The following is a 27,298-nucleotide window of genomic DNA, read 5'->3' on the forward strand; positions in this document are numbered from 1 at the left end:
GTCTGGTTAAAGATTTGTAGGCAGCCAGACCGAAAATGAGATTTTATGGTATTTGTGAATTTTTTTTCACTCCGTATCTGTCCACCTAATATTTTAGATAAATGAGTGTTGTGGTTTTTAATCAGAGAAGATCAAAGGCAAAACAGGAAATAATGATTTATTTATTGTGTGTAAGAGTCAGGCAAAGAGATTTGTTCTAAAATAACAGGGAACTTGTGCTTTACTAAATGGGTTCTTATTAATGAGACTTTTTATCATCCTCATTTCACACAATAAAATACTAGTTAAAGTCAGTTCCGATTTGTTGCTTAGGAAGCATGGAACGGGCTTTTCCTTTCAAATGTGTACTCTTTTCTTCTCATCTTTGCTTCACCACTGGTGCCTGACATATAATTTGGAAGGAGGCAAATTCAGACATGCTGGCAGATGGGGATTTAGTTCTCAGTCTAATCCTTTTAGACATAGTTACTCAAGTATCAGGAAGTTTTATTAAAGTGTTGGTTGGCAAATTTGGAATAAATCAGATTTTTCAAAAAGAAAAGCTTAGAAATGAATAAGAAAATTCTAGTTTGCATTTAGAATATCCTAATAGTGATCAATAAAAGCCCTAGTTTGGGTGTAGTCTTTATTGTTTTATCCCTTTTCTGTACTGTATATAAAGTTGCAGTCAATGATGATCTTCAGGTCTGTGATTCTCTAATTTATTATTGAAATGTTACTAATGTTTATCCAGTTATCCTGCTTAAAGAATGGTTGGTTAATTAAACAATATATACTTAGAACTTGAGCTCTGCACCTAACAAGTTTAAGAGTTCTAAATAAGCCCGAGATGCTTATGGAACTCCAGTCTTAAATGAGTGAAGGGACTGAAATATACACGTCACTTATGACAGGAAATAAATATGGAAATGACTGGAGCAAGAGCAAAGTAAAAAGTAGCTAAAATCTGAGTACTTTTATAGATTCCTATCTGACTTTGAAAAAGAAAATTAAACATATAACAGAGAAACTCAGCTGTCACATCGGCTGCAGAGTTCCCCCGCTGAAAAATAACCTGACTTCACCTCTCCCCCGGGGTTGCTGCTTCCCACCCGCTTAGAGGCATGGCGTCCTGCAGTCAAAATTTTGGTCACAGGTGTTTGATTCTTTTCTCAAAAGTGGATTCTTTAAGATTGTAATCAGAAGCTTGTTTGGTTCAACAAGAAGGCCATTGCTAATTGTTGGCTCTTTTCTAGGAGACAGACATCAAAATATAATGAGGAATGTTAGAGATTTAAGAGGAACTTGTGATCAAAAGATTTGCAGTAGGAGTTTGCACAAAGAATTCACTATGCTGGGGCCAGCCCTGTGGCCGAGTGGTTAAGTTTGCACACTGTACTTTGGTGGCCCAGGGTTCGCCGGTTCAGATCCTGGGTGCAGACCTACATACTGCTCGTCAAGCCCTGCTGTGGTGGCATCCCACAGAGAGGAACTAGAATGACCTACAACTAGGATATACACTATGTACTGGGGCTTTGGGGAGAAAAGAAAAAAGGAGGAAGATTGGCAACAGAAGTTGGCTCAGGGTCAATCTTCCTCACCAAAAACTATTGAAAAAAAAAAAAGAATTCATTATGCTAAAAAAGGATGTGCATCTTCTCTGGAATGGAGTTATATCTTAACTATTCTAAACAAACAAATAGAACTTCCTCTTTTGGAGAACTCCAGTGAATAGATAAGTTGCCCCCCACCCTGGCCCCTTTTCAAGCATTGGGCAACTTTAAAAGTTTGATGACAGTAAATTTGCAAATATGATTGTTTTCATTTTCCAAGTAAAATATTTTTTATCGTTTTTTATGTAGTAGCCCCCCCATCATCCGCAGCTTCACTTTCTGTGCTTTCGGTTACCCGCAGGCAACCCAGGTTTGAAAATATTAAATGGAAAGTTCCAGAAATAACAAGTTTTAAATTGTGCGCCATTCTGAGTGGCATGATGAAATCTCTTGTCGTCCCACTCCATCCTCCTTGCGACACGACTCTTCCTTCTGCCCAGCGGATCCATGCTGTACACACCACCGGCCCGTTAGTCAGATCTGCCTCGGTTATCAGGTTAGTTGTCCAGGTATTGCAGTGCTTGTGTTCAGGTCACCCTTATTTTACTTAATAATGGCCCCAAAGCACCGTTAATCTCTTTCTGTGCCTAATTTATAAATTAAACTTTATCATAGGTATGTATGTATAGGAAAAAAGCATAGTATATAAACAGTGTTTGGTACTCTGCGGTTTCAAGCATCCACTGGGGGTCTGGGAGCGTATGCTGTACTGTGATTGAAAGCAACAGTGGGGTAACTCACAGGGAGACAGCCGTCAGGGCCGAAACCCTCTTATCCTAAAAATAAGACTCATCCCCACCCCACCAAGAAATTCTTAGGTCCAGGTAAGAAAAGAACTCAGAGTTACACGAGTACAAGGTAAAATTATATAGTATAATGAACATGCAGTCAAATATTGGAGTTAAATGCACAACTTCTATAAAATTGTTTTAGAAAAGAGTTTTTAAAACTAGTTAAAAAGCCTATTTCCTACTGACATTTCTATTGTTTTTACAACACATTCAAAACACTTTCTAAAGTCACTTTCAGTTCCCTAGCCCTGTGAAAGATTGCTATCTAGAAAAAGGGATTACTTTGAGAAACGATAATTAGAGTCAACGTCAAATTTATTATTATGCAAAGCTTATCTCAATTTACTTTAAGCTACTGCAATAGAACTTTCGCTTTAAAACCTCTCTCGCCATGCTATTTACATCCTAATCTATAATGCCCATGAGGAGATCTGTTACAGTCAGTCTGGGTGGGTGACTCAGTCTCTTCAAAAGGATGCAACACGAAGGTGAACCTCATCCTTCCCTGGATGCATTTCGCATGGCTGATTTTACCTGGGTGTAAGTCCGAATACAAACATGCAAGTACTATGTATCCATGTTAGGAGTCCTTAGAGTATAGGATAATGAGTTCATGAGATTATATTTATGTCTCTGTCTGCAACAGACTTTTTCCCCCCTAAACTAAATTGCAGACTTTAAAGTGCATGTAGACATACACAAAAGAGTGCATACACTGTATGATTTCATTCATATACGATTTTGATTCCTGTCAAAAATAGGCAAAACTAATCTATGGTATCAGAGGTCAGGATAGTGGTGCCCCTAGGGTTAGGAGTGGGGGCGGTTAGAGTGTGGAAGGGACATGGGGTCACAGCCAAGTTATATTATCTCATTAAGGCTTAGCTTCCACGTCTGTAGAAGGGTGTATGATAACGTCTGTAGAGTTCTCGGCACACTCTGTGATGTATAGTAAGAGTTTCATAGGCAATAAGTACTAGCAGTAACCAAGGTGTACCGGCGGTCCCGCAGGTTCCTCAAATTCAAGAGGTCCATTCTGACTTTGTCATCTTCCCTCACCATTATCTACGCATTTACTGGTAACATGGGAATCCTTTTCCTTCTTGCCCCCATCAGTCGCTTGACCAAGTCCATTGATTAGCTTTCCATTGTGTATTGGTTTCTTGCATCCTCATGGCAGGACTCAAGCCATCAGCCTTTCTCACTTGTCTTACTTCACACACCATCCAAGTGCTCACTCTGCCTCCAAAAATCTCCTTATAATGTGGACAGAGTGAATTTTCTAAAATGGAGTTCAATCTTGCTGCATGTACATCCTGCTTGAAATTCTACAATGGTTTCCCATTCCCTTAGGATAAACTCTAATTGCTTAGTATTTAGACTATCATATAAGGCCTTACCTGGCTTGATTTGCCTCTACTTCCCTCTCTGGTTTCACCTTTTGCTATTCTTCCTTTATAATCTGTACTGCAAAAGGGTTTAGTTTCATGCAATTTCTCTTCAACATGCTACACCATCCTCTTTCAATTCACACATGTTATCTCTTCTGTTAGAAAGAGTCCTCTTCTCTGTGCCCCTCCCTGCCTTCCCTGATGTTTTCGGCTGAACTGTGTCTCCCCAAAATTCGTATGTTGAAGTCCTAACACCCAGTACATCACCACAGGCCTGTGTTTGGAGATAAGGCCTTTACAGAGGTAATTGAGTTAAAATGAGGGTCATTAGGGTAGGCCCTAATCCAGTCTGACTGATCTTAGAAGAAGAAGAAGTTAGGACACAGATACACACAGAGGGAAGACCATGTGAGGACAGTGAGAAGACGGCCATCTTCAAGCCACGGAGAGAGGCCTCAGAATGAAACCAACCCTGCTGACACCTTGATCTTGGACTTCTGGCCTCCAGAACTGTGAGAAAATAAATTTCTGTGTTGAAGCGACCCAGCCTGTGGTCCATTGTTACGACAGCCGGAGCAAACGAAGATGTCCCCAGTGAATTCACTCCCGTTCAGTTGTGCAATTTCTTGTCTGTCACCACAGAGGTGCGCCCCTTCACCCCTTGTCTCCTCCCCTCCCCCCACCCGCCTTCCCCAGGTAACCACTGAACTGTTTTCTTTGTCCATGTGCTTGTTTATATTCCACATACGAGTGAAATCATCTGGTGTTTGTCTTTCTCAATCTGGCTTATTTCACTTAACATAATTCCCTCCAGGTCCTTCCGTGTTATTGCAAATGGGATGATTTTTTCTTTTTTTTATGGCTGAGCAGTATTCCATTGTGTATATATATATACCACATCTTGTTTATCCAGTCATCAGTTGATGGGCACTTGGATAGTTTCCATGTCTTGGCTATTGTGAATAGTGCTGCAATGAACATAGGGGTGCATATGTTACTTTGGATATGGTAGTTCTATTTTTAGCTTTTTGAGGAATCTCCGTACTGTTTTCCATAGTGGCTGCACCAGTTTGCATTCCCACCAGCAGGTATGAGGGTTCCCTTTTCTCCACACTCTCTCCAACATTTATTTTTAGTCTTAGTGATTATAGCCAATTTAACAGGGGTAAGGTGGTATCTTAGTGTGGTTTTGATTTGCATTTCCCTGATGATTAGTGATGTTGAACATCTTTTCATGTGTTTATTGGCCATCTGTATATCTTCTTTGGAAAAATGTCTGTTCATATCCTCTGCCCAGTTTAAAATTTTTTTATTTATTTATTTTTAGGAAGATTAGCCCTGAGCTAACATCTGCTGCCAATCCTCCTCTTTTTGCTGAGGAAAACTGGCCCTGAGCTAACATCCGTGCCCATCTTCCTCTACTTTATATGTGGGACGCCAACCACAGCATGGCTTGCCGAGTGGTGTATAGGTCCCCACCTGGGATCCAGACCCGCAAACCCCAGGCCGCCAAAGCAGAATGTGCAAACTTAAGTGCTGCGCCACCGGGCCAGCCCCTCCTCTGCCCATTTTTGATTGGGCTGTTTGTTTGTTTGTTGTTCAGTTGTGTGAGCTCCTTATATTTTATGGAGATTAATCCCTTATCAGATATATGATTTGCAAATATATTCTCCCAATTGGTGGGTTGTCTTTTTATTTTGATCCTAGTTTCTTTTGCCTTGCAGAAGCTCTTTAGTCTGATGAACTCCCACTTGTTTATTTTTTCTTTTGTTTCCCTGGCCTGAGAAGACATGGTATTTGAAAAGATCCTTTTAAGTTCGATGTCAAAGAGTGTACTACCTATATTATCTTCCAGGAGTTTTATGGTTTCAGGACTTACCTTCAAGTCTTTGATCCATTTTGAGTTTATTTTTGTGTGTGGTATGAGATAATGGTCTACTTTCATTCTTTTGCATGTGGCTGTCCAGTTTTCCCAACACCATTTATTGAAGAGAATTGCCTTTCTCCATTGTATGTTCTTGGCTCCTTTGTTGAAGATTAGCTGTCTGTATATGTGTGGTTTTATTTCTGGGCTTTCAGTTCTGTTCCATCGATCTGTGTGCCTGTTTTTGTACGAGTACCACGCTGTTTTGATCACTATGGCTTTGTAGTACATTTTGAAGCCAGGGATTGTGATGCTTCCAGCTTTGTTCTTTTTTCTCAGGATTGCTTTAGCAATTCGGGGTCTTTGGTTGCCTCATGAATTTTAGGATTCTTTGCTCTATTTCCATGAAGAATGTCGTTGGGATTCTGAGTGGGATGGCACTGAATCTGTAGATTGTTTTGGGTAGTATGGACATTTTAACTATGTTTATTCTTCCTATCCACATACATAGACTCTCTTCCCATCATTATCTATTTCTTTGAATAATGTTTTATAGTTTTCATTGTATAAGTCCTTTACCTCCTTAGTTAATTTATTCCTAAGTACTTTATTCTTTTTGTTGCGATTGTAAATGGAATTGTATTCTTGAGTTCTCTTTCTGTAAGTTCGTTATTAGAGTACAGAAATGTGACTGATTTTTGTAAGTTCATTTTGTACCCTGCAACTTTACTGCAGTTGTTAATTATTTCTAATAGTTTTCCGATGGATTCTTTAGGGTTTTCTATATGTAAGATCATGTCGTCTGCAAACAGTGAGAGTTTCACTTCTTCCCTCCCTATTTGGATTCCTTTGATCCCTTTCTCTTGCCTAATTGCTCTGGCAAAACTTCCAGTACCATGTTGAATAAAAGTGGTGATAGTGGGCATCCTTGTCTTGTTCCTGTTCTTAGAGGGATGGTGTTCAGTTTTTCCCCATTAAGTATATTGTTGGCTGTGGGTTTGTCATATATGGCCTTTATTATGTTGAGGTGATTTCCTTCTATCCCCATTTTGTTAGGAGTTTTTATCATGAATGGCTGTTGGATCTCATCAAATGCTTTCTCTGCATCTATTGAGATGATCGTGTGGTTTTTATTCCTCATTTTGTTGATGTGCTGTACCACATTGATTGATTTGTGGATATTGAACCATCCCTGTGTCCCTGGTATGAATCCCACTTGACTATGATGTATGATCTTTCTGATGTATTGCTGTATTTGGGTTGCCAATATTTTGTTGAGGATTTTTGCATCTATGTTCAACAGCGATATTGGCCTGTAGTTTTCCCTTTTTGTGTTGTGCTTGTCAGACTTTGGTATCAGAGTGATATTGGCCTCATAGAATGTGTTAGAAGTGTTCCATCTTCCCTAAGTTTTTGGAATAGCTGAAAGTTTGGTAGAATTCCCCAGGGAAGCCATCTGGTCCTGGGGTTTTATTCTTTGGGATGCTTTTGATTACTGTTTCAATCTCTTTACTTCTGATTGATCTATTCACATTCTCTGTTTCTTCTGGAGTCAGCTTTGGGAGGTTGTAAGAGTCTAAGAATTTATCCATGTCCTCTAGATTGTCCGTTTTGTTGGCATATAGTTTTTTGTAGTATTCTCTTATAATCTGTTGTATTTCTGTGGTGTCCATTGATATTTCTCCTCTTTCATCTCTAATTTTATTTATCTGAGCTTTCTCTCTTTTTTCTTTGTAAGTCTAGGTAGGGGGTTGTCAATTTTATTTATCTTCTCAAAGAACCAGCTCTTCGTTTCATTGATCTTTCCTACTGCCTTTTTTGTTTCAATAGCATTTATTTCTGCTCTGATTTTTATTATTTATGTCCTTCTGCTGACTTTGGGCTTTGTTTGTTCTTCTCTTTCTAATTCAATTAGGTTTAATTTGAGATTGCTTATTGGGGATTTTGCTTGTTTGTTAAGGTGAGCTTGTATTACGATGAATTTCCCTCTTAGTATGGCTTTTGTTGCATCCCTTATGAGTTGGTATGGAGTGTTTTCATTTTCATTTGTTTCCAGATATTTTTTGATTTCTCCTTTAATTTCTTCAATGATCCATTGCTTGTTCAATAGCATGTTGTTTAGTCTCCACATCTTTGTCCCTTTCTCAGCTGTTTTCTTGTAAGTAATTTCTAGCTTTATAGCATTGTGATTGGAAAAGATGCTTGTTATTATTTCAATCTTCTTAAATTTATAGAGGCTTGCTTTGTTTCCCAACATATGGTCTGTCCTTGGGAATGTTTCATGAGCACTTGAGAAGAATATGTAATCTACTATTTTTGGATGGAGTGTTCTATATATGTCTGTTAAGTCCAACTGGTCTAGCTTTTCATTTAATTCCACTGTTTCCTTGTTGATTTTCTGTCTGGATGATCTATCCATTGATTTGAGTGGAGTGTTGAGGTCCCCTACTATTGTTGTGTTGTTATTAATATCTTCTTTAGGTTTGTTAATATTTTCTGTGTACTTTGGTGCCTTTGTGTTGGGTTCATAGATATTTATAAGTGTGATTTCTTCTTGATGGAATGTCCCTTTGATCATTATATGCTTCCCCTCTTTGTCTGTCTTTACCTGTCTTATCTTGAAGCCTACTTTGTCTGATATAAGTCTTGCCACACCTGCTTTCTTTTGTTTGCCAGTAGCTTGGAGTATCGTCTTCCATCCCTTCACTCTGAGCCTGTGCTTGTCATTGGAGCTGAGATGTGTTTACTGCAGGCAGCCAATTATTGGGTCTTGTTCTTTAATCCATCTTGCCACTCTGTGTCTTTTTATTGGAGAATTCAGTCCATTTGTGTTTTTGGTGATTATCGATATATGAGGGCTTAATGCTCCGTTTTATCACTCGTTTTCCGGTTCTCCTGCATTTCCTTAGTTTCTTGTCCTGTGTATTTTGGTCTACCAGTCAATTAATGTAGTTTTTTATTTTGTGTGTCTTTGTTTTCTCCTTATTTATTCTTTGTGTCTCTGTTCTGCTTCTTTGTTTAGTGTAGAAGATCGTCCCTTTTCTGATGGCCTCTTATTTCCTTAGACTAAACTGATCAGTCCCTTTTCTCTTCAGTCCCTTTTCTCTTCCCCTCCTAAGTTGTTTTTCTCACATCTATTCCACTTTGTTTTATGAGTTTGTGGTTAAAATGACAAGATTATCTTTGTTTTTGGTGTTTTCCTTCCCTTTGTCTTTAATCCTATACTTGAGTATTTGCTGTCCTGTCTTGATTCTGTCTACCTATTTATCTCCTTACTCTGTGCTTTGTAACCCCTTTCTCTTTTCTTTTTTTCAGGTATGAGGGCCTTCTTGAGGGTTTCCTGTAGGGAGGTGTCTCATGGCTATGAACTCCCTTAGCTTATGTTTGTGTGGGAAAGCTTTTATTTCTCCCTCATATCTGAAGGATATGTTTGCTGGATAGGGTATTCTTGGCTGAAAGTTTTTGTTCTTCAAATATTTGAATATGTCATTCCAGTCTCTCATAGCCTGTAAGGTTTCTGCAGAGAAATCTGCTGAAAGCCTGATAGGGGTTCCTTTGTGGGTTATTTTCTTCTGCCTTGCTGCCGTTGGTATTCTTTCTCTGTCATCCACTTTAGCCAGTTTCACTACTATATGCCTTGCAGTGGGTCTTTTTACATTGACAAATCTAGGAGATCTAGAAGCCTCTTGCACACAGATTTCCCTCGGTTTGGGAAGTTCTCTGCTATTCTTTCTTTGAGCATGCTTTCTGCTCCATTCTCCTTCTCTCCTCCTTCTTGAATACCTATAATTCTTATGTTGCATTTCCTCATTGAGTCAGCTATTTCTCAGAGACTTTCCTCATTTATCTTTAGTCTTAGTTCTCTCTCCTCCTCTATCTGGAGCATTTCAATATGTCTGTCTTCGATTATGCTGATACGCTCCTCTATGATGTCAGTACAGGCATTCAGGGAATCCATATTTTGTTTTATTTCTTCCATTGCGTCTTTCATCTCTAAAATTTCTGATTGATTCTTCTTTATAGTTTTAATCTCTTTTGTGAAGTAGCTCCTGAACTCATTTAATTGTTTCTCTACATTCTCTTTGAACTCATTGAGTTTTTTGATGATAGTTATTTTGAATTCTTTGTCATTTAGATTACATATTGTGTGTCCTCAGGGCTGATTTCTGGTTACTTTTCATTTTCTCTCTGATCTGGTGATCTAATATAATGTTTGATATTGCTAATGGGAATGCCTCTGTTTTTTCACATCCAGGTGTTATTTGGTTGCACTTACTGCCTATCGCCACTGGAAGACCCCATGTATTCTGAGCCCTCTGCCTTCAGCTGAGGTCCCAGGCACTGGAGCCATGCTGGGCGGTTGGCAGGAGGGGTGCTTTCTCCTGGGTGCTCTTGGGGTTTTCTTGCTCTGCTCTTGCTATCTGCTCTCCTGTTGGCTTTATAAGGTCACACCCTGCCAAAGCTTTTGCTCCAGTAGAGGGCTTCCCTCTAGATTGCAAGGGCCCTCAGGGATCCTTGATATTCCTGCCGACGAGTGTCCCCTTCCCTGTCTCTTCCCTCTCGGAGGCCACCTGCGGTCCCAGCTCAGTCTTTAGGGGAGGGAGTGAAGTTTTCTCTTACCCCATGCGATCTCCTCTGAGGGGGCCTAGAGCCTCTCCGCTCTCCATTGTATGCCTGCGTGGGTCTCTCTGACGTTTTTTGTGTTGTGTTAGTATGTCCTCTGTTGGATTATGAATGTCCCTTTCATTGTGTGCTGGAGGGGAGAAATGACCGGGAGAACTTACTCTGCCTTGATGCTGATGTCACTCCCTCACAGATGTTTTTTTTTTTTTTTTAAAGATTTTATTTTTTACTTTTTCTCCCCAAAGACCCCCGGTACATAGTTGTGTATTCTTCGCTGTGGATTCTTCTAGTTGTGGCATGTGGGACGCTGCCTCAGCGTGGTCTGATGAGCAGTGCCATGTCCGCGCCCAGGATTCGAACTAACGAAGCACTGGGCCGCCTGCAGCGGAGCGCGCGAACTTAACCACTCGGCCACGGGGCCAGCCCCTCCCTCACAGATGTTTTAAGAAGCAACAAGAAAAAAACCTCAGACAATTCTTTTGACGTATTACATAAAACTTTTCTAAGTACAGGATCATCATCAAAAGTTTCTTTCAAAAAGTAGACACAACCATAATCCAAGTACACATGCTTTTTAACTCTGGAGTTCATTTTTCCTTTATACTTGGTGTGATTTCATTTTATTAACTGCATTTGTTTGGAATCTATGTTCAGAAATTCAGTTCAACATTTGCTGAACGTGGGCTTTGTGCCAGCGCTGTCCTAGGCTCTGGGCTGCAGAGGTCAGTGTCTTGCCCTCCAGTTCCTAATCTCACAGGGAGACACATATGCAGATAGGTCCTTTAGAACACAGGTGTTAACTGCCCCAGCAAGAAGAGTAGTGAAGGAAGCTGGTAAGTTTTCTTGGAGCTAGAAATGTTTGGATAGGGTTTTGAAAGCTGGAAAAGATTTGGAGTTTTTAAAAGAACGTGAAATAAAACTGGATGTTAACTTTTAAATGCAATGTGTTTGGAGGATTTTCTACGTATAATATCAAGTATGACTAATAAGTGCATGGACTGACCTACTGTACTTATGTATACTACAACATACCTGCATATTTAGACCCATTTTATGTTTATAAAGAATCTGCAAAAAAGTGTAGTTTATTAATATGGTCTATAACAACTTAATCCTTTTATATCCATATTAATAAAATCACAATCTAGGAAAGAAAAGTAAGATTTTTCCGTTTCCTGAGGGGTGGGAGTGCGTGCCGTCTCTGCTCAAGCGTTCCTGGTGACCGTTGCTGCACTGAGTTTTGGTAGCACCTGGTCAGGACACAGAAAGTTTTGTATTCCTCCTAGTAGGAATTTAGGAGTAGAAAGCCCTGATAGAGTATCATGCTTTTGCTGATTCAAAAACAAACAAGCAGGGGCTGGCCCCGTGGCCGAGTGGTTAAGTTCACGTGCTCCGCTGCAGGTGGCCCAGTGTTTCGTTGGTTCGAATCCTGGGCGCGGACATGGCACTGCTCATCAAACCACGCTGAGGCAGCGTCCCACATGCCACAACTAGAAGGACCCACAACGAAGAATATACAACTATGAACCGGGGGGCTTTGGGGAGAAAAAGGAAAAAATAAAATCTTTAAAAACAAACAAACAAACAAACCAGCAAACAAAAACACATTTAACAGGTGAAATGCAGAGTCAGCCTAAGTTTCAGGCAAACAGAAAGCTTAATAGTATCTACTTACCATGTGTGTTTGTGAAAGACTGGTCTCTTTTCGTTTCCCATTAAAACGGGGCTAACTTCCTCTGCTTTCCACGAACACGATGCAATACAGGAATTGAAATTCCAGTTTAACTTCCATACAAAGTTAGTAGCTTTGTAGAAAAGGAGCATTTATATTTTACAGGAGAACCATATTGTCTCCTCGTGCTCTATTTTTCCTGGTTCAGTTTATTATAACCATAGAGACAAGAAAAATGTCATTCCGGGAAGTAGAAGGCTTGTAAAAATGTAAATTCCTGCAATGTGAAGGCAGAGGTTGTCACTGGCACCCTGGGGAATTACTCTTTTTTTTTAAAGATTGGCTGCTGAGCTAACAACTGTTGCCAATCTTTTTTTTTTTGTTACTGCTTTTTCTCTCTAAAGGCCCCCTGGTACATAGTTGTGTATTTTTAGTTGTGGGTCCTTCTAGTTGTGGCATGTGGGATGCCACCTCAGCATGGCTTAATGAATGGTGCCATGTCCATGCCCAGGATCCGAACCGGCGAAATCCTGGCCTGCCAAAGCGGAGCGCGCAAACTTAACCACTTGGCCACGGGGCTGGCCCCTTAAAACTTGTTTTTGAAACTTACTTGTGGGGCCGGCCCGGTGGCCCAGCGGTTAAGTTCACACGTTCCACTTCTCTTGGCCCGGGGTTCACCAGTTTGGATCCTGGATGCGGACATGGCACCGCTTGACAAAAGCCATGCTGTGGTAGGCGTCCCACGTATCAAGTAGAGGAACATGGGCATGGATGTTAGCTCAGGGCCAGTCTTCCTCAGCAAAAAGAGGAGGATTGGCAGTAGTTAGCTCAGGGCTAATCTTCCTCAAAAAAAAAAAACAAGCTTACTTGTAATTAAGGCTATTAGCTAATACTAATTTTGCCCCAATTATGTAAGTTCCATTACTTTAGTAAAGTGCTCTCCCCCTTCATTTTCTCCTCCTGCTGTTGTCTGTTACTGCGAGATATCTTTTGGGCTTTTTACCTTTTCTGGCATAAGGACTTTTGAAAATAAAAATCTGTCAGCATTTTCTAGCTGAAGGAAACCAAAGATATAACACTGCTGACGCTGGTTTTCTTTTGTCCATGAATAAATTACTGCCACATGGAAAGTACGATAAAATCATCAGTCAGTATTCAAAATGTTGTTGTTAATGGAAGGACCATTACAAGAAGACAGAAAATACAGAAGCAGTAAGTTGAGCAACAGATAATATTTCCTTTGATCTCTTTGTCTCAGACATTAAACTTGAAGTTTATCTAGAAATGGTACTAGAATAATTCTTTTATTTCAGCAGAAACTGTCAAAGTTTTAAAAAGACAACCAAAATCCTCAAATTTCATCTTCCAATTGAGGCCTTAACGACCTTGTTTAATAGGGTCCCTTGCTGGCTCTCTCCCCCGCTCCCCCCGCCATTCTCATACTCCTTAACCCTACTCATCTTTTCTCATTTCCGTGACACTCATCTTCCTTAATACTGAATACCTTGCTTACTTATTATCTGTATTATCTCTTTATCACTAGAATTACACTTCACAAAGGAAAGGTCCTTGACTTTCTCTCTGATGAATCTCAAGTACCTAGAATCGTGTCTGACATACAGTAAAGTACTCAACAAATATTTGTTTGATGAATGAAAATTGTGACTAAGTTTTCTCTTTGCATCAAATCAGGTCATTTTTACTCCACGTTAAAAGGGACCGTATTGTACATATACCACCCTGGAAGACTCCATGGGAACTATTTTCATTAAGATTTCCATGTTTCCTCTTAGTATATTTTGTACAAATATAATTTTGAAGTGACACTAGTAGAATTCTGCTTACAATAACCTTTAATGGCATCCCATTGTTAGCGAGAGGACCAAAGTCTTTCACTCAGCTGCAAGGTCCAGCATCTCCTGGCCACATCCACCTCTCCAGCGCCATCTGTGTTCCTGCCCTTTTGTCAGGCTTCTCAAATGCCCACACCCCTCTTGCCCCAGTTGGCCGGCCTGCAGTATTCTTCTGGCCGCCAGCCTCACCGCCCTCTGCAGCGCGCTGAGTCCTCCTCACCTGTCCAGTCCCGGCTCAAGCAGCTCCTCCTTGGGAGGCTTCACTGGCAGCATCCGGCGCCATCTTCTACTTGGTACTATATGTTTGGTCTCCCTTTAGACAGTAATCTTGACACGGGCAGAGAATGTGTCTGTCTTTGCTCCCTATTGTGCTTCTTGTCTCTGACACCTTGTCTGCCTGGTACCAGGGAGGGTCTCAAAAACATTTGTTGAATGAAGGAATCGTTTCTTATGTGTCAGCACCAGCCTGAGTCCAAACAAAGCTTGCCATATGCTGGCAGGTGCTAGTCATGCATCCTTCTCCTTAGCCTCTCCCTCTGCCCTCTTCTATCCCTACCCCCACCACATAAAGCTTGCTGAAAAATTGCCTTAGTTATCACTTATGAAGCTATTATTACCATTTAATACAAATAAAGCAGAAAATATGGAAATCAAATAATCTGATGTTTCTGAAGAAAGACACAATAAATAAAAGACTCGTGTTTTGTGTTTACCGTTTTGAGCCTTGGCCTCATGGGACAAACAAGGACACCTTCCTGATGGTGAGATGAAACCTCCCGATACGGCTGTTACCTACGCAGATGAAGGCCCTCGTGGAACTTCGCCGTCCCGGAATTGCTGCTGCTACAGGAAGATCCCTCATTTGCATAAAGACATCCTGCCGATGTATCAAAATAGTTGAAATGGTGATTGGTTTTACCTTAATATTCAACAGGATCAATACATTACGTCGTCTCTTTCAGCATTTTTCCTCTTAAAATACCCATTGTGTAGACATCTAAATTGGCATTTATGGACGTAATCCATTTTGGCTTTCCTGTTTGTGGGAAGTTCTATGAAATGAGGTGTTTCTTTCACTCGCAGGGTGTGTGCATCCTGCGCTCTGCGCGGACGGTGTTCAGGAGTTGACGGGGAGTCGCTTAGCTAAGGGTGACTAACTATTGGCCAGGATCTGAATTTCAGCATGTCTTTATACTTTTCTCTCCTTTCTGAGTACACAGAAACTTTCTGCATGTGAGAAGGGTAAAGGTAAAAAGGAAGCAAAGTTGTTCTTAGTCGGAAAATATTTTGGATGAATGAAGAACTGTCCAGTCAAATTCCGGTTGGTTTGTATGTACGCGTTGTGAACAGGCCTACTGTGAATTTTTGTTTTTAATGAACAAAGTGATGCTTAATCGTTTCAGTAACTTTTTCATTAAGTGAAAAAAATTGAGTGAAGCTTGAAAAGACAGTTCATTCGTGATATGAGGGTAAGAAGAAGTGTAATTTGTAAGACAGCCGTCAGCCAGTAAAAACGTGTTTATATTGGCAAATTTGGGTATTCAGGTAGATCTCCAGAATATGTCTGAAGAAGAGTCTACTATGTGTACAATGACCCACTGCTTTGTCAACTGGAAAGGAAAGCAAGTAAAGCTAATACTGATTATAATTAGTCATAAAGTGAGTTTGACCCACTGCAATAGCAATGCTTACCACTGTGCTAAGGGAAAATCAAAAATAATGGCAAGACTTCAGCCATATACACAAATATAGTAAAGAAGCGGTAATCTTTGTCTTCAAACTGGTCCTGACCACCACAAGAATAGCTCAGGACAATAAACTGCATGTTGTAAGAGAGGCCTCGAGTGCTGTGAGAGTGCAGAGGGAGAGGTCTGCTCTGCCTGCCGTCGTCGAGGTGGGCCTCAGCCCAGGACTGACATCCTTGCAGCCGCCTGTCTTCAGCAGCTTAGAGGCTTCCCCTTCTGAGGCTGCAGTCTGCTCTCTGAACAGTTGGATATGAGCTATATGCTGGCCCAGGAGACAAGCAGAGACCCTTAGATTTCATTCTAAGCCTGCTTTCGAATTCAGGTCAATCATAACTCCTTATAAGGTCATTCTGCATCTATCTCATCAGTTTTTCTGTGTTATCAACAGGGCTATTTAGAGAGTTCCCTTTAATAGGATCTTTATGCTTACCAATTCAAGTCTGCAAACAATTTTTTGACTCACTACATGTTATACCCTGACCTAGGTGCTAAAAAAGTGGTAACATTAGAAATTCTAGGTAGTTGCTGTGTACCAGCCGTTTTATTGCATCACTTTAGATAGTATAACAATGTGCTTAGCCAGGAAAGCTTGTGCTATTGAGTTGAAATCAAATGACCAGTCCTAATTAAAGTCTTCATCTCCAGCGGAGGACTTACGGTGACATAAGGAAAAACAGGACTCAATAGTAAGTATTGCTATAGGTTTTAACAGGCTGACACAAGATGTCATCAGTTAGTACTGGATTTGATTTGCTAACATTTTGTTGAGGATTTCTGTGTTTATGTTCATGAACATTGTTGGTCTGTAGGTTTTTGTTCTTGTGATGTCTTTGTATGGTTTTTATATGAGGGTGATTCTAATTTCTTACAATGAAATGGGAGGAGTTCCCTCCACTTCACTCTTCTGTTCAGGTTTGGTGTTTTTTCATCCTTAAATGTTTGATAGCATATCAGTGAGGTCATCTGGGCCTGGAGTTTTCTTTGTGGCAAGGTTTTAAATTATGAATTCAGTTTCTTTAATAGATATGGGTAGATTCTGTTTCTTCTGCTGTCAGTTTTAGTAGTTTATATCTTTCAAGGAATTTGTCAATTTCACGTCAACTGTTCAATTTCTTGACATACGATTGTTTATCATATTCCATTATTATCCATTTGCTATCTGTAGGATTTTTAGGGACAATTTTCTTTTTCCTTCCTGATACTGGTAATTTTTGTCTTCTCTCCTCTTTTCTTGATCAAATAGTTACAAATTTATCAGTTTTATTCATCTCTTCCAAAACCCGTGTTTTAAAAAAGTCATATTCTCTATCTTTCACCTGCTTACTCTTTCTTTCATTAATTTTCATTCTTAATTATTTCTTTGCTTTGATTTATTTTGGGCTTAATCTGTTCTTCTTTTACTAGCTTTCTAAGATGGAAGCTCAGATCACTGATTATTGACCTCTCTTCTGTTGTACTAGAAGCATTTAATGCAATAAATTCCCTCTAAGGATTGCTTGAGCGGCCCCCCGCAAATATTGATATGTTGTAGTTTTCTTATTATTCAGTTAAAAATATTTTCTAATTTCCCTTAGGATTCCTTCTTTGATCTCTGGGTTCTTTAAAAGTGTGTTGTTTAATTTCCAATATTTGGGGATTTTCTAGATATCTTTCTTTTACTGATTTCTAAATGAGTTCCGTTGTGCTCAAAGAACATACTTTATATGAGTTAAATCCTTTAAAATTTATCGAGATTTGTTCTATGGCCAGGCATATGATTTATCTTGGTGATATTCTCTGTGAACTTAAAAAAAGTGTGTATTTTGCTGTTTTGGGTGGGAGTATTCTATAAAGATCCATTAAGGTAATTTGGTTGATGCTGTTGCGTAAGTTTTCTATATTTTCCCTGATTTTCTGTCTACTTATTCTGGCTGGTACTGAGAGAGGAGTGTTGACATTTCTATCTGTAACTGGGATTTGTTTACTTCTTTCAGTTCTGAGAATTTTATTTCAACCATTTTGAAGCCTTGTTGTTAAATGCATACACATTTAGGGTTGTTAGGTTCTTTTTTATGAAATTAGCCTTTTATCATGAAGAAATATTACTCTTTGTCATTGATCATCTCTCTTGTTCTAAAGTTGTGGAAGCCATAGAGTTGTGCTATTCGACCTCCTTTCCCAAAAGTAGTATGCTTAACCCATACCCTCAGCTGCCACACGTTTGGGATCTGCCACATATTCCTGCTGTGGCTGTGCTCTCCCCAGGATGCTGCCGTCCGGTGACTGAGCACAATGTGCTACTACAGCTGGGCCATTTCTGCCCAATGCCAGGTCTTCTAATGGATGAAATCTGCTGGGGACTGCCGGTCAGCCTGGCTGGGACTTTCTCAGACCTGCACTGCAGTCAGAGGCTCTTCTGACCCAAATCTTCTTTCTCCTCTTCTCTTTTCACAGGTGTCAGATCTGCATTCATGTCTGAAGCCCTTTGCCTGCCCAATCCTGCTGCCTCTCACCTTGATCTTTCACAAGTGTTTCCCGCAGTAAATCTCCTGAACCTCTGATTCAGTCTTGACGTCTGCTTCCCTCGGGACCTAAACTGACACAGAAGTGTGCTCTGTCTAAATTAATATGGCCATCCAGGCATTCTTATGATCAGTGTTTGCGTGGCAAACTTAGTCCATCCTTTTTTACTCTGTGTCTTCATAATTAACTTGTGTTTCTTATAGTCAGCATATATGGTTGGGTTGAGTCTGCTGTCTTGCTGTATGTTTCCTATTTATCCCATCTGTTCTGTTCCTCTTTTCTTCCTCTTTCCTGGCCTCCTTCTGGATTACTTTAGTATGTTTTTAGTATTCCGTTTTGTCTCCACTCTTGTTTTATATCTCTTCATTCATTAGTTTTAGTGGTCACTCCAGAGTTTACAATATGCCACTTTATCTTATCACATTCCACCTTCAAATAATATTGTCACTTCATGTAAAATGTAACAATCGTCTGACTGTATGCTTCCAATTTCTCCTTTCTGCCTTTTGTGATACTGTTGTCATACATTTTATTACATATGTCAAAAACCTTATAATATATTATTATTTTTTGTTTTAAACAGTTTTATTTTAAACAAATAAAAAAATAAGGAAATACTTTCTTTTACAAGTGCCTACATATTTACAAATTCCCACACTTTGTATTCTTTTGTGCAGGTCCAAGTTTCCATCTGGTATTATTTTCTTTCTTCTTGGAAAACTTGCTCTACCATTTCTTGTAATGCAGATCTTCTGGCCATGAATTCTTTGTGCTTTTGTTTGTCTAAGATAGCATTTATTTATTTATTGAGGAAGATTAGCCCTGAGCTAACTGCTGCCGTCAATCCTCCTCTTTTTGCTGAGGAAGACTGGCCTTGAGCTAACATCCATGCCCATCTTCCTCTACTTCATATGTGGGATGCCTACCACAGCATGGCTTGCCAAGCGGTGCCATGTACGCACCCAGGATCTGAACCTGCGAAGCGTGGGCCACTGAAGTAGAATGTGCGAACCTAACTGCTATGCGACCAGGCCAGCCCCTACAATAGCATTTATTTAGTCTTTGTTTTTGAAGGATATTTTCACTAAATATAGAATTCTAGGTTGACTGTTTCTTTTTTTCAGCACTTTAAAGATGTCTTTGTACTACTTTTTGCTTGTGTTGTTTCTAATGAGAAGTTTGCCATCGTTCTTATTCTTGTTCTTCTGTACACAATTTGTCTGTTTTTCCACTCTGCTGCTTTTCATATTTTCTCTTCATCTCTGGTTTTCAGCCATTACATCATGATATGCCTAGCTGTGATTTTCTTTGTATTATCTTTGTTGGGGGTTCATCGAGTTTCTTGGACTTCTGGTTTGTAGTTTTCATCAAATTTGGAAACATTTCTGCCATTATTTCTTTATATCATTTTTATCCACTGACCCCCATCCCAGGACTCTAATAACGCATATGTTAAACCACCTGATATTGTCTCTCAGGTTTTTTCAGGCTTTTTTTCCTCTGTGCGTTTCAGTTTGAATATTTTCTATATTGTCTTTGAGTTTACTGGTTTCTTCTGCAGTTAATCAGTGTCTTGATAATACTGTCTAGTATTTTTTTCATTTCTATAAAGTCTCATTGCTTTTTAATCTTCACTTTGTCTCCTCAAGTATTTTACATTCTTAAGCATATTGAGCATATTTATAATTGGCCTTGTGTGCTAATTCCTCAGCTCTGTCATTTCTGATTCTGTTTCTATGTCTCATTTTCCTGCTTCGTTGCATGTGTAGTAATTTTTATTGAATGCTAGACTTGTGATTTTTACGTTTGTTTCTGTTTTTTCGGTTCCATGCAAAGTTTTGTAGTCTTTCTCTTCAGAGGTCTATTCAGGCAGATCGAGAGTAGTCTTAGGACTGATGTCGCCATCCTACCAGTAAACTACAACAAACTGATGCTTGGAAGTATCGTACTACTAAAGAATCTTCTGGGGTCGTAACCTACACAGGTGCTCAGCAAAGGCTTTCTGTTCTGACTAATAAAAACTCAAGTGTCTCCTGCTCTTCGTGAGATCTGGGAATTGTTTAACTTGCAGATCCTCATTTGCTTTTTGCCCAGCATTATGAAATTGACCCTGCGCATGTGCAACTTAATAATCAGCAACATACTCCAGAAGAGCCCATATGGATGTCTTCAGCTCTTTGTCTGTATAGCTCCTTCCTGTCTGGTACTTTTCCTAGCAAATTCTGTCTGCCTTAGCCTCTGTGAACTCTGTTCTGTGTGCCGTGAACTCAGTGAGACCCCAGCATTCTTGGGTTTCCTCTCCCTGCACCGCCCATTGGCAATGTGCCTCCAGGCCGAGAGCTGGGATAGCTAGGACCCCCTCAGTGGTTCCCCTTCTCTCAGGGGTCACATCTCATGCTTCCTTTTGTCTAATATCTGTAAATAGTTTTTCACATATTTTATCCAGTTTTCCAGTTGTTCATGATGAGAAGGTTAATCCAGTCCATGTTAATAATCCATCATGTCCAGAAACAGAAGTTTCAATTTTTATGATTATTCTGGATGTTTTCTCCTAGACAGTAAGGTAACCTTTGAGATTGTCTCTGGTGTTGAGAGAGAAGGAATTTGGGGGGATGGAGAGAAGAGGCTCCAAGCCCATTTGCTGTGCCCTATGTTGGTGCAGGCTGAGATTAGACATGGGACCATGGCCGGCCATCCATCTCCCAGAAAAGAAGGGAGTATGGTATCTAGAAGATGACGGATGGCTATGGCCCTCTTCTTTCCAGATACTCTCTGCCCAGTCTTCTTTCACACTGACTTCAAACTATTGAAGAGAGCTGTTTTCTGGCTGGAAAAATCTGTATCTCTTATTTTACTTATGGATGGAATTTTCTTTCTCCTTTGAACGTCCATGTCAATTTAAGTATTTCTTTTAATTTTTTGTTCTGCATCAATGAGGTTTACTGAGGACTTCCAAAAGCCAGGCCCTGTGTTAAGGGATTTGCATTCCTGCGGTCATACCTCTGAGGCAAGTACAGGTATAGTCTCTGTTTCACCTATGAGGAAAGCGACACTTAGAGAGATTAAGAAGTTTACCCAAGATCACACAGTGTGGAAGAGGCAAAGCCCGAATATGAGCCCCTGTTTTTCTCCCTTCATGCCCTGCACTCTTGCTATTAGCCTGTCCTTCTCCTCTGTTGTACACGACCCTTGTACTAGACTTACTCTCTACCCGTCTTACCAGTTCCTGAATTGACTGAGAACAGGAGCCTGTACTTACACATCTCGCACCTAGCAGGGCCCGTGCCCACGGCAAGGTGAGAGAAAGAAAAGGAGGGAGAAATATTATCTCCTTTATTTCTCATTTTGGAAAAGAACAGCCCTAACTCTTAGAGTTAACGTATCAAAATACTTCCTTATTGATAAGATTAATCTTTCAATGTAACTTTGTTTTACTTATTTCCCACTAATCATAGTTACTAGAGTCAGCTGACAGGAAATCAGCTGTCCTTCTATAAAACAACAGATGGCATAAAGGAAAAATTCACTATTGTTCTGTTGTGCAGTGTACATACCTAGTAATGATAGACTCTGGGATAATGTGTGCTATGGTATTTGTTCCTTTTAATCATGCCCATAAGTTATCTTCCCTTACAAAATTGATTTTTATGTTCTCTGTAGCATCAGATAACTGTTTATTAAAATAAGATACATATATGTATCAAATAATGATAGAAATAGCACAAAGAGACCCTGTAATCAGTCACTTTAAGTTATCTTTTTTTTTTGCTAACCAAGTACTCAGTGATATCTGAGATAAAGATATCTCAGTAACCAGGGCGATGAAGCTATTCTTCAGGAAATTGCTGGTGGGTGCATCAGCATCCCCAGTGGAGGATGGCAGAGCTTCTGGGCGGGCGCTTCCAAGAGTTCTCCTTACATCAGTTGGAGAAGCAGCTTGACTATTGGTTGGCAGTTTCCACAATTCATGCCCCTCCTCCAGGGTCAAATGTCCATGTTCCCGGAGGCATTTAAGCCACATCTGATAACCCTCGGAGCTGAGCTCACAAGCTCCTGTAGACTGCTATTTGTCAGGCCAGAGGCTACATGTAAAGTGAGAAAGCTTTGCTGCTGGAAGCTGTTAAAAATCTATTATAAAACTTCTTTAGACTCTGTAATTCCTCAGTTAAAAATGCCTCTAGCACTGGGAAGCTGTGTGAGAGGAGGAGGAGGGGTGTAGCAAACAGCATCCTCACCAGGTCTGAAACTTTGAGCTCAGAAAAACAGAGAATACATACCTGTTCGAGGCAGTACAATTTTTTTATTTGACTACCACTCTGTGTTCTTCAGGGATTCTTCTATGTTGGCCAAAAGCTATAGAACTTTCAGGTTCAATGATTATGAAATGCTTCCTCATATTTCAGAACTAAAATGACTTCGTTCAGAATGAGCAACTTTAAATCTTTATTTTCCATTTTAACATTTGTGAAAAGATCTGTAGTAGGATAGCTGTTATTCTATCCGTAAAGTGGGAGCCAAGAGAGAGGGCAGAGAGGAAAGAAGAAGAGACATGGAGAGTCCTATTTCTCAAGCAAAGCGAGAGACCCTTAGAAGTAAGAGGGAATTATGTCTCACATGATCTTTAAGATTCAGGGTCTTTCCTCTTGGTAATTTTGTAAAATGGACAAATATCCACTAAAGTCACTTTCTTTCTTTACACGTAATAGATTAGTAAGCAGCCATCAAAGAAATGATTTTTGGTCTCTTGTGGCCTGAACTGGCCTGAACTGGCCTGAACTGGATTTAGGCAATTTGTGAAGGCTCAGAACTAAATCTCTTGTTTCAGATGCCTGAGACTCGCCTGTCTCCTGGCATGTTGTTATGTTATATTGAACATCAGTAGTTGGATCATAAGAACCACAAGGGACCACGCGTCTTTATCCTTCTTGTCAGAGTAATGCTCTTAAAAAATCGAAGAGTTGTTTCCAAATCCCAGTGCCACCAAACCTGGACTTGAAAGGGCAACGGAGGAAAGAGTTTCTATTTTTAACAGAAATAGGCCTGGGGAAAGATTTTAGGTACCGTCTGCACTAAGGTAAACATTTTTCAGCAAATTAATTCATATTAAATATTGTACCTAATATCCATGCTGTAAGAAGTTTGTACATTAACTATCTTAATAGCATATTTGAACAAGATTGTCACAAAACATACAGTCGTATTTATCTCAGATGTTTTTAAGAGCTCCAACTTGTCTAAATTCTGTTATATAGCATTATTCCTGGGATGTTTCTCTATAGGAAAAAGTTATGGTCCATTTATTAATTGAATAAGTATTTGTTACGGACTTACTCTGTGTAGAGCATTGTGCTCGATTTTGTCTGAAATTATGCATTATTCTCTTCATTTATTTAACAAATATTTATTGCATGTTAACATATGCTAAGAGCTGCTCTTGGTCCTGGGAATATTGTTAAATCACCCTTATCTGTGGGGTCTCCGGCCCTCCTGCAGTCTTGGTGCCAATGGGGAAGTCAGACGACACACAAGCAGACAGATGCATACCTCATATTGTTTCGGAGAGAAGAGATGAGATACGTTAGCTCTTTCCATCCAGCTACTAATGTCCGCAGCCACTGTGTAATGGCAGCTGGGGAACTGGAGAGCACAGTGTAATGACAGCAGGGTCTGACTTTTATATAGGGCAAAGTATGCGGTCTTTATAGTCATCTTATGCAATTCTCACAATAGACAGGAATATACGTGTTATTAGTCCCATTTATTCAGACAAAGAAACCGAGGCCCAGAGAGATTGGGTGAATTTCTTAACCAAGGCCCAGAGAGATTGGGTGAATTTCTTTGCTTAAAGCTAGTAAAATGGCAAAGCGTTTTTTAATCAAACCCTTGCCTTTTGACCATAAGTTGCATGTTTTTTCTCTGCATTATTACTTGATATATATTGGATTAATCATCCACAAATTCTTTTCTTTCCACATTTCAGGTTAAAAATTTTTCAGGAGTAGAAATTTTTACCAAATGAAGTCAGATACCGTTTTTGCTTTTGACTTTGAAAATGCTTTTAACAAAGCATCGTATCTGCTTAGTGGAGACAAGAAGGAGAGGGAAGACCTGTTTCTAAACATTGCCCTTGTGCACGACGTGGGTCCGTGAGTCTCAGCCTTCTTGCTGCTGATGACACTGCAGTCTGTCTTAGGAAGTGGGTGAAAGCTTGAGCTGGGACACAAACAGGAAGGCCTGGAGGCGGCATTTGTCCCACAGGCACCACCTCTTTAAATAGCAGCCTTGTAGTGGGAATGAGCTCTCCACTAAGACAGACACTCGTTCCCCTTTGCTTCTTGGCCCTGCAGCGCTGGAGGCAGCGGGTGCTGTCCTGTCCTGGAGAGGGGGCAGTCCCCAGCGGGTGTGGGCTGGTGGATGTGGGCTGGAGGATGGCCCCCCAGCCTCGGGGCCATGAGGACACGCAGGGATGTTTTGTGCTTCTCCCTTAAAAATATCGTCCAGCAGACTTTTCACCTGCTGAAAGGTGAGGTTCAGAGCCCTTCCTAAATCAATAACTTGGGGTACAGACTTCTTTCTGCAGGCTGCTTCTTTCTTTCATTTAAAAGAGGAAAGAAGAGAGCAAATAAGTTGCTGTAGCTTTTTTTAATCCACTTTTTAGTGGATGTGTAAGTGGGGCTTATAGTTTTATTAGTAGGTTTTAGGGACATATGTTAAGTGATAGTAAACTATCATTTTTTAACCTTTCAAAGCAGAGTTTTGTTATGACGTCAATGTAAGTTTCTCAAGCTCAGACACAGAAGGGGTGCAGACAGGCCTGGTGCTGATGTGGGAGGACCTGTGACAGTGGGTCCTAATAGATGCGGCACGATGAGCAGCTTGGGGGCTTTGGATTCCGATTCTTGCTTTGGAGCAGGAGGCTTTACACTGTGTTATCCCATCTTTCCAGGCAGTTATCTAACTTTAGGCACCTCTGCTCAGGTCCACTTCCATTGCTCAGGCAAACTCTTCCACGCCTGAAAGGAAGCAATGTCTTTCTTCGGTGCAGCTGCCCAGCCTTTCCTCCTGTTTACAGTGCTGGGACAAAGGGTGCCAGATGGAGCAGCCGTGTTTGTTGCCCAGTCCTGGAGAAGAAAGGGAGTGGGAAAGGCATTCTCACTGTGTGCCTGCCCTGCAGAAAAGTGTTCCTCTGGGCATTTCTGTGATTCTGCCTGGCCATTTCTTCTGATCTTTTCCCGGCCTCTGCCTCCTCCTCCCTTACGTACCTTCTTTGAGATGCTGGCACCTGTGTCAGAGTGTCTTGAAGCCAACGATTAGTCTGATTAGTAACAAGCAGAGGGTCTACTTCAAGAAACACAAATGCGTGCTCTTCCAGCACCGTTTCCATGATATCAGTTAACCTGCTTTCGTGTTTAATTTCTGGAGCACTGTTATCATACAGCCGCTTTGTCGGCGACTCCTTATTTGTCATTTACTTTCTTTTTATTGCTCTTCTTGTCGTTTGCATTGTCTTTCGGAGGGAAGGGGAAGTTTGAGGAAGGGTGGCTTTTTGTTTATTTGAATTTCATTTCCTTTAAATTACCTTAGAATCATTTGCTTCACAGTGTTCTTGGTTCTTTTTGGTTAAGTAGCATCATCTTTATATTTTGCAAGTGTGTTTATAGTTTCTTTATTGTTTTTAGATTGTTTTACCAGTGTATTTTGTAATATTTTGTAGTGCACTTTGGCCCCATTGAGACTTTTCTTTAGATTACAATGTGGTAAGTGTGGTAAGAAAGCCTAGGTGAAATACTGCTTTTTTGTAGAGTGTGAGGGAGGGGTAAGGGATTTTTTTTTTTTTTTTTTAACTTTTCCTCAGGTTTCAGAGGGTGGTAAGCAAAACCAAGGTCTGTGACAGGGTATAAATTTCTAGCATGATGTCTGTCTAGGATGTGGCAATAGCTTAATGTGGTCATTGGTTTGTGAAAATAATTTCTTTTGTGCTTTGATGGTTGTTACTAAATAGGGAGATTTCTTTAAGCCTTGTAAGTGATAAGGAATTTGCATTATGTTTAGAAATTGTCTTTAAGTTTCACATTCCACAGTTTGGCTTTGATAGCCCCGCGGCTCTGCATGTGATCACTGCCCCTGGCCGCCCACTGTCTCTTCTATCCTGTTCAGAGTTTGTAAGGCCCTTGTTAAACTCTAAGTCAAGGGATTAATTGAACAGCAACTGTGCTAATCAAAGGCAAGTTTAACAAGGTAAAACGTGTGTTTAGATTTGAAAGGACTTTATTTTTATGATCCTAAAGCTGAAAAAAAAAATCAGGTGGAAAACAGAACCACTACACTTCGCTTACCTAAGCAAGCCAAACCTTTACAGATAAAGAATTCTGCAGACAATGGGCATAATCTTAACAGGCTCTGTTAGCCAAGGTTCTGGCAGAAATATTGGGAAAAATAACAAAATTGCTTATGAGGTGAGCTAAAGGGAAATCAGTGCCCCTCTGCAATAAGCAGAATGACAACGCGAAGTCACAGATTTACTGGTAGGCTTCCTACTGACTCCAGTCGAGCTGAGTGCAGGAATGTGTTTCAAAGCCTGTTTAAAACTCCAGTGGTGTGTTTTGAATCAGTCTTGCTGACGTAAACGCAGACCCTGCCTGGAGGTTTCCCAAAAGCAGAGGAGAAAGCAGCTCCCCGGAGATGCGCAGTGTCGTCACAGTGAGGCGCGGCGTCCTGGGGGCGTGGACGAGCCGCACAGCTCCCTCCGAAGGGCTGGTGCGACCTGGGGATAACCCCGCTCCCGGAGGGGAGGCTGCAGCAGGAACAATCGCCCCAAAGTGCTTATCTCAACAAAGGAAGGAGGGATGGAGAAAAAGGGAATTGTTTCTTAGTGATAGAAAAGCCTGTGGATTATTTAACGGGAGAAAACCCCGATTGAGAGGAGTGTTTGGACAACGTAAGTGCCGATCAGATGGCCATCCATTGCTAGGTGCCTTTAGTGATGAATAAATGATAGGTTCACAAAGCTCAGGTACCACACAAACTCGGGGTTTGGAAGTGAGCAGAGCAAACAGGGCTTGTCTCTGTTAGCTATGAAGATTAGTGTAAGTAATTCTCCATTTGTTAGACGGAGTTAATTAAATGAACATGAAGATTTAAACGTTTTTCCTTCTCTTATGCATATAGTGAAATCGGGGCCAGATATGTAAAAGATATTTCTGCTTAGCTGCGGATCACCCTGGTTTAGACTTTCCAGGAAACCGACCTGGTGCTTCGCAGAAAT

At 40.5% G+C, this 27,298-nt stretch overlaps 1 protein-coding gene across 6 annotated transcripts in view; it reads left to right on the forward strand.

Moving 5' to 3' along the window:
• ARHGAP28 (Rho GTPase activating protein 28) overlaps nucleotides 1–27,298 on the forward strand; it is a 186,283-nt gene that overhangs the window by 26,200 nt on the left and 132,785 nt on the right. The window contains exon 1 of one of the 6 annotated variants that reach the window (XM_070629459.1): nucleotides 1,899–2,088. The exons of the other annotated variants lie outside the window; for them this stretch is intronic. Within the exon in view, the coding sequence (XP_070485560.1) occupies nucleotides 1,970–2,088 (119 nt within the window). The 5' untranslated portion in view covers nucleotides 1,899–1,969. Of the gene's footprint in view, nucleotides 1–1,898; nucleotides 2,089–27,298 lie in introns of those variants that run through there. 6 annotated transcript variants of the gene reach the window in all.

This window comes from Equus przewalskii, chromosome 7 (genome assembly GCF_037783145.1).
Source record: "Equus przewalskii isolate Varuska chromosome 7, EquPr2, whole genome shotgun sequence".
NCBI lineage: Eukaryota > Metazoa > Chordata > Mammalia > Perissodactyla > Equidae > Equus > Equus przewalskii.